Here is a 15,030-nt window from a genome sequence, read left to right as displayed (position 1 = left end):
CACTAGGTCAAGAGATCAAACCCATCCTGGCCAACATGGTGAAACCCCATCTCTACTAAAAATACAAAAATTAACTGGGCATGGTGGCGTGCACCTGTAGTCCCAGCTGCTCAGGAGGCTGAGGCAGGAGAATTGCTCGAACCTGGGAGGCAGAGGTTTCAGTGAGCTGAGTTTGCACCACCACACTCCAGCCTGGCAACAGAACAAGACTCCGTTAAAAAAAAAAAAAAAAAAAAAGAGAGAGGGGTAAGGAATGCCTGATCATGCCCACACAATGGCAGTGTTTCTTTCCCAAATAATAAGATACGGTTTCTGTTCTATGAAGTCCTATTTGATCTAACCCCTGGCTACCTCTCTGATCCCTAGTTTACCAATCTTCATCTTATTCTCTGCACCAGCATTCCAGAGCCCTTGTTCTTTGCACAGGCCGAACCCACTGCTATCAAAGGCCTTGCATGTGTTGGTGGTTCTTTCGGAATGCTTTTCCCCAGATCTGTGCAGGGCTTATGTGCTCACCACCTTTGGTTTCTGCCTAAATGTCACTTCATCCCAGAGGCCTTCCCTGGTGGCCAGGTGATCTAAAGTTGCAAACACTCCTTTGTGTTTTACCCTTATTTCCTTACCCTGCTTTGTTGATTTTTACCTCCCCTCACTACAGTGTAAACTCCATGAGGTTTATCTCTAGCACCTAGAACTAAGCCTGGCTTGCAAAGTAGGGACTCAAGAATTATCATCGAAAGAAGGAATATTATTTGTCAATTAAAAATAAATTAATTTTTTAAAGAATGAATAAATCCTTTTTGTGAATGCTCAAATTTTTCAGGTAAATATTAAGGTAAGGCTACATGACTATAATGTGGAGAAAAAGTCTGCTTCATTTACTTTTTCACTAATTTACCTTTGTTCTTTCTTTCTCAAAGAGAAAAGTGGAGGCAGACTAGGAATTTCCTCATATATACAGAGGATACCAGTGGGTTCTGTTTACTGAGAGATTCTGAAAGGGATGACTTTGAATTTCTATTGTAACTTGCTGGGACTGTAACTCTATGTAGAGAATGAAGATCTGTAGCACTTTTGGATCTTACTCTTCTTAGGTGGCAGATTGCAGCACAAATGATTGGTGGATGCTTGCTGCAAAGTTCAAGGTGAGAAACAGTAGCTGTACCTTCAAAACCCAGAATTATAGGGGGTTCTCACTACACTCTGATCTCAGGGTCCTAAGATTCATCCATGCCTATGCTTTCTATAAGGAATGGCCTTGTTGGATCAAATGGAGTACAAGGACCTGAATATATGTTATCAGAGAAACTAACATGACAGTGATTTTTTTCTGGTCTTTGTGCTGTATTCTTGGGAGGAAACTTCTGATCCCTCAGAATTTCCCAAGTGAGAGGAGTTTCTTTGTTATTCATGATGGACTCCTGGGATCACACCTAAGTTTATGCTAAGGAGGAGTTGACTCATGGTGGGCTCCTAGATGGTTATAGGATGAGGGCTGGCTGTGGTGTAAAGACCAATTATAAGATTAGAGGGTTGGGGCTGTGAGGCATGTGATATCACTCCTATATTTCAACCTCCTAGGAGGGAAGAGGGACTGAAAATTGAATTGTTATGTGGTCAGTGATTTCAGTTAATCATGCCTACATACTGGGACCCCCAATAAAAACTCTGGACACTGAAGTTTGCTTGAACTTCCCTGGTAGGTAATGATACTTTGATGTGCTGGGAGGGTGAAGCATCCTGAAGAAACAGAACATTTATGCTCAGGACCCTCCTGGACCTTGTCACATAGGTTTTTTCCTTTGACTAGTCCTGACCTGTATCCTTCATAAGAAAACTATAACCATAAGTATAGGGGTTACTCGATTTCTCTGAGTTGTTCTAATGAATGATTGAACCTGAGGGAGTTGTGGGAGGCCCTGATTATGTAGCCAGTTGGTCAGAAGTACTAGTGGCCTGAGGAACTTGTGGCTGATGTCTGAAGTGTGAGGAGTTTTGTGGACGACTTTGCCCTCAACTGGGAGTCTGTGTTAATTCTGGGAAGTTGATGTCAGAACTGCATTACACCCAGGCACTCCACCAAACACCAAACACACATTTAAAAAAAAAAATGCTAAAACTTGACAGCTCAGTTAAAACTAAAATATTTGGCCTTGGTCTGTCCTAATTTTTATTATTCGCTGGCTCTCTCTTTGAGGATTTTCTTCCGGGACTTGCTACCTTAGAGATATATTGACTGATCTTCGTGCCTTCAGTTTTCTTACCCTTTCTTTGGTACCGTTATTACTCAAATAGCTTTACTGTTACTCTAGTACTAATGTAACAGTGACAATAACCTCCCTTCCCATGGGGCAGCTTTCCTGTGGGGCAGCCTCCTCATAGCCAGATAAGGATGTGATGCATTGAACTCAAATCAAAGCCATGAATTTTGCTTTGGCTGCAGAGTGTCAATCTCCCTTCTGGACTGTTGTTTGCATTGGTGCCTGGGAACTACATCATTTTGTACTTCAGATACGTTAAGCAATGATGATTTGCTGATTTATTCCTGGTACTGAAGGGAATGCAGAAGAAGAGCAACCAAAATGATTGAGGGCCAAAGGGATTTGCCTCAGAGGAAAAATGAGAAGAACCAGATGTTGTTATTTATTGGTTGAATGATCTAAGAAGACTATGGAAACCTCTTATAAGCATTTGAGATCTGTAATGATGGCAAGAGGTTGGGAAAAAGAAAGATGAACAGTAATAGAGGCAGACAGGAGAATGTGCTGGGTGCTTAGCACTGGGCTGTGGAAACCCATGCTGAAAGTGTTGGAGAACCCAACACTGGAGACACCAGAAACAGATAATAAAGGGGTACTTTTAATTTTTTATTTTCCCTGGTTTGTATTTCTTTGGAAAAGAATGTACTCTATTCTTTGTGTTACTGCTGAGAAATCTGGGCTTTTCTGGAAAGCTGGGCAATCCTAGCAGCCCAGCTAGGATTTCAAAGCCCTTAAGCTTTGAAACCTGTCTCTCATTGTTCTGAGTATCACCTGACTTTGAATCACTTGGGTTGCTTGGGGGCAGATCGCTGGGCCCTAATTTACATCTACTGCCTTGGAATATCTTGGGATGTGATCAGAGAATCAACAATTGTAGCTACCATACCAGATGATTAAGACACTTGAGAACCACTAGGACTCATGGGGGCCCATGTTTAATGAGGTTGAGATGCCAAAATCTCCCTGGCATAATGTAGAGAAAGGAACACAAAGGCTCATTGAGATAGGAATGCTGGCATGCGTTTATCACATGCCACCTGCACACACTCTCATGCCTCCATTGTATTCCCAGAGAGGACCAGATGACTTTCCCTTTCTTGAGGCATTGAGAATTATATTGGTGAAGGAGCACCTGCAACTTCGAGAAGCTCTTTGGTGGATCTCTTCTGTTGGCCAGGTGTGATGTAGGAGATGCTGCCATTGAGGTGGACTTTCTGACTTCATGGGGTGATGGGATCCTGGAGTACCAAAGACCGAGTGGCAGAGCTTAGCTGCCAAAGACAAGGTGAATGCCCTGATCATGATGGGCCTCTGGGACACAGTGATAATCAGAATGTTTTGACCCGCAGCAATCATTGGTGGTGGCTAATTAATCATATTGTCCCTAGGAATGAAGTAGATGGGCAGCCCTCTAAAATTTTGCTAAAATTTATTCCAGGAAAACTTCAGCTTCAGGGCCAGGAATCAGGCTTGGGTCACCACATGGAGAGTCGTGACGTCTCACCCAGTTTGCAGACCTGTGCCAGTTCCTTGAGGTAGAGCCATTTGATTGACATGTTGGGGTCCTTTTGGGGAAGGACTCTAGTATATCCCCTACTATGTGTCTCTATTTCACAAATACAGACTGTTACTGTTTTGTTTTGTTTTGTTTTTCCTAAATCAGAGCTATTGTCAAAGAAGAAACTTAAAAGACAGTGATGGGGTTTATCTTAAGCTCTAGGCTATGGGAGTGAGGAGGCAGAGGGCAGCCAACAACTCTTTCTTCTCCCTTTCTCTCCACCCCACAACCCCCTTTGGTGCCAGATTTTGTGACCCCATGCCCTTTCCTGGGAAGGGATATGGCAGTGCTGCAAACCAGCTTATCTGAGAACTCATGGCCCTACATTTCTGGGAACTTTTACAGGAAGGCAGAGGGAGTTCAGATGGAGAAGGGGCGATTTGGGTTCATATTTGCCAATTTGCCATATTTGCCAGATTTCTGTGTCTGGAAGGTTTTCAGATAGTGAGAGATGGCTATTAAGATTATTTCAGAAAATATTATTTTATTTCCTACTGCTTGGCCTAGTTTTAAATGAAGAATGAAGGCTACACCAAATAAAATGAGAGATTCTTGAAGTCAAAGGGAAAGATGATCTTTTCCAACTGCAAGTTAATGCAAGTTCAGTAAATTTTCATTTAGAATCTATTGTGTGCTGAGTGAGATGGATACAATGACAAAAAGAAATTGTTTCCTATAGTGTATGAAAAAGTTTGAGGAATATAGTTAATGAGTTTTTTAAAAAATTGGTTAAATGCTTTCAAAGGGATACATTCAGGGTGATATAGAACCTGAGATGTTCTTTTTAGATGGTATTTCATGTGGGTTGTCATTATACTTCTTTGTGGATATTTCTGGTTATCCAAGCACCTGATACAATTTTAAATCTTTAAATGTGTACTAGCTTCAGTGTTACTTCCTACTTTGAGCTGAAGCCTGCCTCTCAGTACTTTGCATATTAAAAGTTGAAAGTTCAAATGCTAAAAGGGTCAGGCTGATCTTAGAGTGAGTGAAGTGAGCTGGATGTGAGGTTATGTTGTAATACTTTGCATTTTAGGCACATGGGAATATTCTTCTCTTCCAGAAATATGCTTTCTCCCATTTTTCTTCAAGCAGTCATTTTGGCTGTCTTATTGCCCATGTGTGATAGTCATGTAGGCTCAAGAAATATTTCACTTTCCTCTTTACCATACAAAAATAATTGTGCGTATAATGATAAATGAATGCCTTCAGGTTAGGAATATGATAGGAATTAGTAGAGACTGTGGCAAATTGTGAGCCCTTGTCCTCTCGAGATGGGTAAACAGATATTTCCATGCAGCCATGTAGGCCCAGAGTTGTCAGGTCTTCTAATATTTCAAGAGAAGCTGGAAATTTTTATATGAAGCCACCTGTTTTTAAAACCCTGGTAAATAAAAAAGAGGTATGAAAGTAAAACAGAACAACCTGCAGGCTAAACCTAGCCTTTGGGAAGACAGTTTGTAACATCTTTATTGGATTGTAGTTTCCCCTTAGGGAGCTACTTAGAATAAGTGCATTCCTTTAGTATTGCTTTTCATTCATTCATTCATGTTTATTCATTCACCTGAATGCTTATTGTGTGATAATCATGAATGAGGCATTGTGCTAGACACTGCGGATGTAGCCATAAATATGGCAAAGATCTTTTCCCCTGGAGAACTTGGCATTATTTCTGTCATCTTTCTCTAGGCTGAGCATCTTCCATTTCCTCAAAGCTACATTCAAGAGGCATCATTTCTGAGGGTCTTCCCTCCCCCCTTAGCATCCTGAAGTTCTCCTGTGAAGGTGCTCTGTGTTTAAAAAGCCCTCTGACTCTCTGCTGCCCCACAATGGATACCACCTATCTTGCCTCTCCCATCCTCAGGTAGAATACCTCCCTCTTCCCCATCTCTGCACCTGGTAAGTTGTCCCACTGCGAGAATTTCTTAACATTTAATTAGCTGTTTAATTACCTTGCCTGCTCCTACTATGCTATTAACTCTTAGGGAACAGATGCCACGTCTTACTTCTCTTTGTATCTCTGGGCCCTGAATCATATCTGACATGTAGTATGTGCTTAATAAATACCTGATTGTGTAAATTGAAATGAAAAATTGATTGACTTGTGCAGTTCCATGTCTGTCAGGTTTGGTCTGTTTTGATAACCAACACACATTAACTTTGTGTTGAAGGCAAATAAAAGCTCCAAGGCAATAACCTGTGTACAGTTTTAATCTAGATTGCAAGTATTTTGTTGTCTTTTATATCCCCATGTGAGTCTTCACTCTTACCACTAATCCTGTTAGAATTAGCTAACAATTTCAGCCATTTAAACTCTTTGTGAATGTCAGTTAGTTCTTCTGGTACATTAACTTTCCTTTCTAGATAAAGGCATTTTGTATCTTGATAAGTATGCACTGTATAATTTCATTAAACCTTTGATAAAAATATTGGACAGAACAGAGGTAATATCAGAACCCTGTGACATACACTGGCGATCTCAGTCCAAGGAGACATTGATTTATTATTCACTACTCTTGGTGTTTGCTACAAATCTATCTTAGGCTATCTTGTTTGCAGGGAGATTTTGAGAGATTTTGATAAATGCCTTTGTTAAAATAAAGATGTGATGCATCCATCACATCCCCTTTTCTATTAAATTATGAGGTTAATCAGTGAACCCCCTTTTTGTGAACCCATATTATCTCCCAGAATCAGAGCTTCTTTTCTCTGTGATCACATGTAGAATACGCTAGAAGCTTTCATTAGCATTTTGTCTCAAGCTCACTTGTCTGTAATTTGGAGAATTCACTCTCCATCTTTTTAGATATTTTAAAAAATACTCCTAACTCCAGATTCAGGGTGATTTCTTAAAGCTTAGACTCACCAATGTTAGGTTCCAGGTAAGGGACTTTCACACCATTATGTCATTACTGCGGGGGCTCCTCATTCAGCACTTTATTTTATATTTTGGTATCTAATTGAATTCACTTCATACACCAGGCATTCTGGCATGTACCTTTTTAAGCTTCTGATGCATGAACAATACCTTGTGCAAGCGTGTTTTTTCTATAACCCCACAGATGCAGTTGGGTGCATTAGGGCCCGTTATTAAGTTTAAGCCAACCATCAGAAGTCTCTCTATTCTGCATGTCTGTCTCACAGAAGTATTTTTTCAGATTTTGACTAAGTTCAAGAAATAACATGGATAATGCTTGGACATTTTCAGATATGATGCGTATGAACCACAAAGGTGGTTCATGCCTACCATTTTATACTGTTTTTGGAAGGAGAAAGGAATATATGTTAAATACCTGATAAGAGTATGGGTAACATAGTAATAATGCCATCTTTAATGATGCTTTTTAGTTTTGAATGGTTGAATAATAAATACTTTGCAAAAATAAGCCTTTTGTTCTTTTTAAAGAAATGGTGCTATTATTTGTGTTAGGTAACATGGGGTACCTTAAAATGGTGCCATACCTTGAGATGGGGCCGGTTCCAGGTTCTTCTCCCCTCCTTGACCGGGCACTGTTTGAACCCGCCAAAGGAGGGCCAATCAGAAAGAAGCATCTCCCGCCTTCCCTTGGGCCCGCCCCTAGCCCAATCCACGTAGGCCCAAGGGATATAAAACCCAGCACAACAGCAGCCCTCTCTCTCTCCTCTTCCTTCACCTTGCGTTGTGCCACTCGATACCTCCAATAAAGATCTCTTGACCACGACCGGTGTAGTTTGGTCTCCGCCCGGCCCCTTTCATTGGTGCCGTGACTCCGATTGGGACTCCCCACCCCCTCAGTGGGACCCCGATCCCTTTCGGGCTCAGTCCAGACCCCGGCCGGTCTTCGCTCATTTTCCTGTTTGCCGACCTCTACGCGCAACACCGGCCTCATCTCGGTAAGTCTCCCATTCTGGTGTCCGACACCAGTCGACCGGCTCCCGCCTCGGCCGCCCACACAGCTGCTATAAATCCTATTTTAGACTCAGCCTCCAGGGAGCAGGGTTCCCTCCTTTTCCTCCTTGCTCATCAGGCCTGGACCCCTTCCCCTTTCTCGCTCTGAAAATCTTGGTACCAGGTGGCCCACGGCCCTCGGCCTCCTAGAGGCCCTCAGTCCTTTCGTTTTGGTGACGACCGACTCGAAGGGTCTGACTCACAGCATGGTCATCGGCTGGTAGGGGATGCCCTGCCCAGCCCTTTGCCATATATTTCCGTAAACCCCCCCTTCTCATAATGGGAGCCTCTGCATGCCTGTCAGCCGACTCTCCCTTACAATGCCTTTTAAATAACTTATCAGCCCTTGGTTTGGCTGCTGATCTCAAACCTACACGCCTCATTAAATTGTGCACTCAAAACTGGCCCTCCTACCCCCTAGACAACCAAAACAGATGGCCCACTTATGGGTCCTTTGATCCCAACCTCCGGGATCTCTACAACTATTGTGAGCGAACAGGAAAACGGGCAGAGCTCCCCCTACGTTCATGGCTTCTTTCTTCTACGGGACAAACCCAACCTCTGCCTCCCTTGCAACTGCCCTCAACATTCCTTGGCACTTCCACATCCCCTACCACCCTCAATCCTCCAGAAAAGTTGAGCGGACTAACCGTACCCTTAAAGAAACCCTAACCAAACTCACCCTAGAATTACACCTAGATTGGGTAAAATTACTACCTACAGCCCTGTTCAAATTACGGGTGCTCCCAAAAAAGCCCACCCTTCTGTCTCCCTTGGAGATCATGTATGGCCGACCTGCACTCCCACCAGGTATCAGTCCCACCTCTTGGATGGCCCCACAACACATTAGCTATCCCCTCCTGTCCTTCATCCGGTGTGAGCTGTGGAAGCGACAGGAGTGCCTGTTGCCCGATACTACCCGCAGTCACCAGTCCTTTCCCCTTAAACCAGGGGAGTGGGTGTTTTACTCTCCACCCAGCCCTACTACATCTGTCTCCCTAGTCCCTAAGTGGAAAGGGCCTCTCCAAATTATACTCTGCACTCCCATGGCCGCTAGACTCCAAGAATCACCAGGACGTCTAACTCCTTGGCTTCACATTTCCAGGTTGAAACCAGCTACCAACCTGGACCACACGAAGAACCAAACTGCTTACGCCCTGCTCTCATGCATCTCCTAAGTCCTCTTCTCTGGCTTTCCACCTCTCACATCTTTACGCTTTCCTCCGCCGGCGGGCCCTCTTCCCAGCCCTATTATCTCTTCACAGTTAGAGTCATACAACATTCGCAGGAGGACACACACCAACTACATCAGCCCCACGGTGGATCTTCCCCTTCCCAGGCTCACTATGATAGAAAACGGCTGGGACCCTCTCTTCCACATGTTCCACTTTGCCATCTGGCTCCTACATCAACACACACACCCCCTTCCTATATTATACCACTAAAAACAACGCCTCCTCCCGAGCCATGCATATCGACAACCCCCCCGACCCGGTCTGGGGCCAGTCAGTTACAGGAGGCATCTATCCCAGCAATGCCTGGGCATATCCAACTCAAACCATAACTATTTTCCGTTCCCTCAAAACTGAGTATCCATCTCTAACCAAACCTTTAACCAGCTTCTCCTCAGAAACTACCAGCTCCTAGCGACTTGTGAAGACATGGCAGACTCCAGAGACAGTCTCACACCCTGCTGACCTCTTAAACGGCCAATGACCGGCAACAGATACTCAGGATTGGCGGGGGGGGGGTAGGCCTGCCCTCGCACCCTAAATTAACTACCATCTTCTTTTCTCTTCGGGCAGACCAAACTCTACCCCTAGTATCCCAGATGGCTACAGCAAGCCGATTCTACCAATTCTTAAACACCCTTCGCTCAGACAGCTGGCTCGTCGCCAACCCATCCCTGCCCCTCAACTGGCTCACGGCACTGGAGGATCTATACCTACAAGGAACATTAATGGACTTCACGTCTAACGAAGTCTTCGTGTATAGCGCCCTATTGCTTGGCCTCATACTCATACTGTACCCCACGCACAACCCTGACAGTTCTCCCTGTGCCCCCTCCCCACAGCGCCCCCACTCAGCAGGAAGCAGCCAGATGAACCACGATGCCCATTTTCCCCCATTTAAGAAAACAAAAAGGGAGGAATGTTAGGTAACATGGGGTACCTTAAAATGGTGCCGTACCTTAAGTTGGGGCTGATTCCGGGTTCTTCTCCCCTCCTTGACCGGGCACTGTCTGAACCCGCCAAAGGAGGACCAATCAGAAAGAAGCATCTCCCGCCTTCCCTTGGGCCCGCCCCTAGCCCAATCCACGTAGGCCCAAGGGATATAAAACCCAGCACACCAGCAGCCCTCTCTCTCCTCTTCCATCTCCTTGCGTGGTGCCGCTCGATACCTCCAATAAAGATCTCTTGACTGCGACCGGTGTAGTTTGGTCTCCACCTGACCCCTTTCAATTTGTAATCCAAATTTATTATCTAAATTTTAGGATCCATGGGAATAGTCAAATTTATCAAGGATTTGGCTTGTTAGATGTCTTGCCTTTCTCACAATGCCATTTTTACCATTTACACTGTGAGATGCATTCTTGTACATTCACTCTAACGTCTTTTGTATGTATATGTACGTATATATGTATTTGTATATATACTTATGTATATATAGTTTATATATATTTTATGCAAACTTTTCTCGTTACTTCTTTATGGAAAATTCCTGGACGTGAAATTTTCAGTCAAAAGTGCATACCTTTTAAAGCCTCCAATGCATGTTGCCAACCAAGAGACCTTCCAACTTGGACACCTACCAGTCAGATGTGAGATTGCCTGTTTTCTCTCATGCTTGTCAGTGGTGTGAATGAATTTTAAATGAATGGCTTAGTCTGGAGAACTCAGCCTGCTGAAGTGGAACGCAGTGTAAAATCAGTCTCAGGGGGATGGACTCTTAGGGAACTGCATCCAAGTTCTCCAAGGACCTGGACTTGGTCTTGACCTTCCTTAACAATTATCCCATCCCAAGCTTTCTGACTTCAAGCAGCTCTGCTGCCTCGTGTGTGTTTCTATACAGGAATGGCATGCTGGTCTCCCCGCTTTGTTGGACCTCTGAGTTCTCTAGTTCACTGCCTATTCCTCTTTCCCTCTGGATGGGCAATTTCCCACCAGGCTCCTGTATTGAGGATGCTGGGGTGTGTGCAGACTCATGATTCTGCCAACATACAGCTGAGTCAAATCTTACATCAGAGCCCTGGAGTTGGATCCAATACAACAATTTAGTTTTCTAGGCTTAGTTAAGACTCTGATTACTTCAGTGGGAGTGAAAATGGAGTTTATTAGTAACTATGACATTTGCATTCATATGTCCAAGTAAATCTTGAGATGTTTAAAAGTCTGTAGGTTAAAGCTGTGTATGAATTACGTCAATTATTTAGAATACGCATATGTCATCTCTAAAGCTGACTTTTTCATTCTTAGTTGTTTTGGCAAAGAGGAGCTGTTTGTATGAGAGAAGCAGATCAAAGGCCTGAGAATTGAAGACCTGGGATTGCTGTTTTGGTAAAATGGACTAGAATACAGACAACTGTAGGCAGTACCACTTAGGGTGTCAGTGCTCCCTGGAAAGAACCATACCTTGTACAAGTGTTTTTTTTTTTTCTGTAACCCCACAGAATCAATTGGGTCTATTATGTCCTGTTATTAAATTTAAGGCAACCTTCAGAAGTCTCTCTATTTTGCGTTTCTGTCTCATGAAAGTATTTTTTTAAGATGTTGAACAATTGGTTTTCCTTCCCTTTGTGGTTCTCTTTTAATTGCTTTGTCACAGTCTTAGAAATCAGGTACTGAGATCTGTGGGAATTTATGTTAAAAACATTTAATACACATTCTGGAACATGATGCTTTTGCTCATCTTTTCATTTCAGCTGCAGCTGGTAATAGCATGTTGGTTCCCTAAAGCTTCCTTTGTGGGGTGGTAATTAGGTGATACTTCCAGGTGCATAATCTAGAAACCTGGTTCCTGGTGGCACCATGGGTGAGAGAACTCATTCATGCCTCATTTGTCCCAACTGTGACTAATCGTAGTTTCATGGTTTCTGTTCATCTCCGGTGTATGTGGCTCTGACCCATGGCCCTTTGGACTTCCCTTTCAACACTCAGCTGCTTGGGAAGAGCCAGCAATGAAAACAAGAATATTAAGGGGGCGTATTTGCGTTAGCCATGGAGTGATGGAAAAACAGGCTCAGCACCTGTTTGCTTGCCTTCTCAGTGAGACCAAAGTTCCCTGAAATAATATTGTATTGTATATGCATGGATTTCTGTACATGGGACAATTCTGAAATAGGAAAAGTGTGATACATACCCAAGGCTAAAAAATAACCCAATGTTGGGAATCACTTAAAAATCATTAATCTAATAGCTTATCTTTTTAAATGATGGATTCCGTCTGCTTTCCTTGTGTTTATGTGGAGTTTGTAGCTAATGCAGTTTTTTTCTTTTTTCTTTTTTTTATAGGCTAAACATATTTTTGACTGGTATGAACCCCTTCTACTTTCATGCAGTCAATGTAATTTTACACTGCTTAGTGACTCTTGTGCTGATGTACACCTGTGATAAAACTGTCTTCAAGAATCGTGGACTTGCTTTTGTAACGGCATTGCTTTTTGCTGTACATCCCATTCATACTGAGGCGGTAAGTGTAATTGGATCTCAGTGAAATAACGAATATGAATATGTGTGTGTATGTATACGTGTGTACGTGTATACACATACATGTAAATGTGTGTATATTGTAGATATATGTGTGTATATAGATATATACATGTAAACTAAGCTGATCTTTTTTCCTTTTCAAAAACACATGAGTTCACTCTACTAAAGTGTTTATCTTTATATATAAACCATTTTGGTTGACAGCTTTTCTTTTTGAGTGTTCAAATTGGTTTTATTGCACCTGCTGGATTTAATTGCTTTTCTAAATAACCGCTGTTATTATTACAGGTAGTAATGAATGGCCACAGTTTGTTCAGTTTTGTATTTGAAGATAATTTAAGTCCTATTGTGTTTTAAGCAGCAAGGGCCATTTGAACACTTAGCATGCTGAGTCATTGTTCCTGCTCCACATTTATATTTTACCTTTTCTCACCCTGCTTTATTTTATAATGTTTATTACGCAGAACTGTAAGTGCTGGGGAAGGACTATAAAAAATTAGACTGACATTCTTCAAGTTAGAAAGACAGACTTAGGAGCCTTATGTATTGTTTCCCAAGTTACTTAATAGGAAGCGTAGTTATTGTGTGGGTGATGAAAAATTTATTTAAAAAGTATTGGCTGGGTGTGGTGGCTGATGCCTGCAATCCCAGCACTTTGGGAGGCTGAGACAGTAGATCACTTGAGGTCAGGAGTTCAAGACCAGCCTGGCCAACATGGTGAAACCCCATCTCTACTAAAATTACAAAAAAACTTAGCCAGGCGTGGTGGCAGGTGCCTGTAATTCCAGCTGCTTGGGAGGCTGAGGCAGGAGAATCACTTGAACCCAGGAGGTGGAGGTTGCAGTGAGCCAAGATTGCACCACTGTACTCCAGCCTGGGCAACAGAGTGAGACTCTGTCTCAAAAAAAAAAAAAAAAAAAAAGTATTGATAGCTATGGCCCTGTTTAAAATATTTATTTAATCATTCCATGAATCAGATGGCATTTTTAAGCTACTTTGTTTCCCAGCTCAGTAAAAACAGCTGGTTTGTTTGATGTGCCTGGCTAGGGGTAGATGAAAACTTGATGAGAGGTCCATGGGCACCACAGTTTTACAAGACTCTTTTCCAGAGTTTCAGCTTGCACCTCTTTGGACACTTCCCTGAAGCTGATCTGCCTGAGTACACACCTGCAGCAAAGATGTCATGGTGGTTCCCTTCTCCCTCCTCCGTTTCTCAGTTGCCCTCTGCTCATTTTAACAAAGTTAAGGAATACCTCGTGTACACCAGCATCTTACTATGCCCCAGGTGTACAAAACTCTGAGGTACCTTACAAAGGAATAGTCTGATATATCAGTGTCAGCAAGGCATCCTCCAATTAAGGCATCACAAACCCAGAGGAGGGCTTCACAGCTCTCCCTGTCTAACACGTATCTCTATGAAGAATATAACATGGCCTTAGAAGTAAGGTATGGTGGCTTGTGTTACTGTTCTGAATTCAGAAGTGACATAGTTGTCATGGGGATGCATAATAGTATGTTTATTAGAATGGACACAAGAAGTCTGATTCAACCAGTTGGTTTGATGATCAGGACTGGTTTGCCAGTTAGGCTACATGGTGGGCATTTTCCACCAACAAAATTCTAAATCTGTAAGCTCAAAGTTTTGACAAAAATATATTTTGATTGGATGATGAAGAAAGATCACTTTATAAAAAATGACACTGTGAAAGGTCATTTTCCCAACTCTTTGTGAGTATTTTAGACTGAGCAAAGGTGCCTTTAAGTGGATGAGTATGAGGCATAAGTAATAGTCCTTTGGTGAGTCTCAGTAAAGCTTTTCTGCTGTACTTAAAAGAAATTGTGACAGTAAATGACTGTAATGACAGGTAACTCTAATGATGGCTATGGTTAAATTCTTTGCTTTTGACCAAATTAAAGGAAGACTTGATTGCATTGTCAGTTGGTAGATCATTAAAAATTGTGTAAGGTGATTATTTGCCAATAACTTGGAGTTCAAAGAATAAAGTCATTGCTGTTCCCTTCCCTTCCCCTCTGTGGCCCGGGCTGCAATCTCGTCGTCTCGCTGCTGCCCCGCGCCGCGGACTGCCTGAGACTACCGGCGCGGGCCACGGCTGCCTCTTTTTTCTCCGTTGGCTGCCGGCGCGCGTTCGCCATCTTGGCCACGCTGGTCGCCAGCTCCTGACCCCTAACGCTCTGCCCGCCTTGGCCTCCTAAGGTGCTGGGACTGCAGGCGCAGTCTCGCTCACCCGGTGCTCGGTGTTGCCCGGGCTGGAGTGCAGTGGCGGGGTCTGGGCTTGCGGCAGCCTCCGCCTCCCAGCCGCCAGCCTTGGCCTACCAAGATGCTGGGATTGCAGCCCCTGCCCGGCCACCGCCCCGTCTGGGAGGTAGGGAGCATCTCTGCCCGGCCGCCCCTCTACCCGGCCTCCCCATCTGGGAAGTGAGGAGAGCCTCTGCCCGGCCACCCATCGTCTGGGAGGTGAGGAGCGCCTCTGCCCGGCCACCCATCGTCTGGGAAGTGAGGAGCGCCTCTGCCCGGCCACCCATCGTCTGGGAAGTGAGGAGCGCCTCTGCCCG

At 43.7% G+C, this 15,030-nt stretch overlaps 1 protein-coding gene across 8 annotated transcripts in view; it reads left to right on the top strand.

Moving 5' to 3' along the window:
* TMTC1 (transmembrane O-mannosyltransferase targeting cadherins 1) overlaps positions 1-15,030 on the top strand; it is a 282,068-nt gene that overhangs the window by 6,646 nt on the left and 260,392 nt on the right. For all 8 annotated transcript variants that reach the window (XM_032159935.2, XM_032159934.2, XM_058442439.1 and 5 more), the window contains exon 2: positions 12,259-12,436. In XM_032159935.2, the coding sequence (XP_032015826.1) occupies positions 12,259-12,436 (178 nt within the window). The remainder of the gene's footprint in view (positions 1-12,258; positions 12,437-15,030) is intronic.

Source organism: Hylobates moloch, unplaced genomic scaffold (genome assembly GCF_009828535.3).
Source record: "Hylobates moloch isolate HMO894 unplaced genomic scaffold, HMol_V3 SCAFFOLD_8, whole genome shotgun sequence".
In the NCBI taxonomy this organism is placed as follows: domain Eukaryota; kingdom Metazoa; phylum Chordata; class Mammalia; order Primates; family Hylobatidae; genus Hylobates; species Hylobates moloch.
The sequence above is the reverse complement of the archived record's forward strand: the minus strand, read 5'-3'. Positions and strand labels throughout refer to the sequence as shown.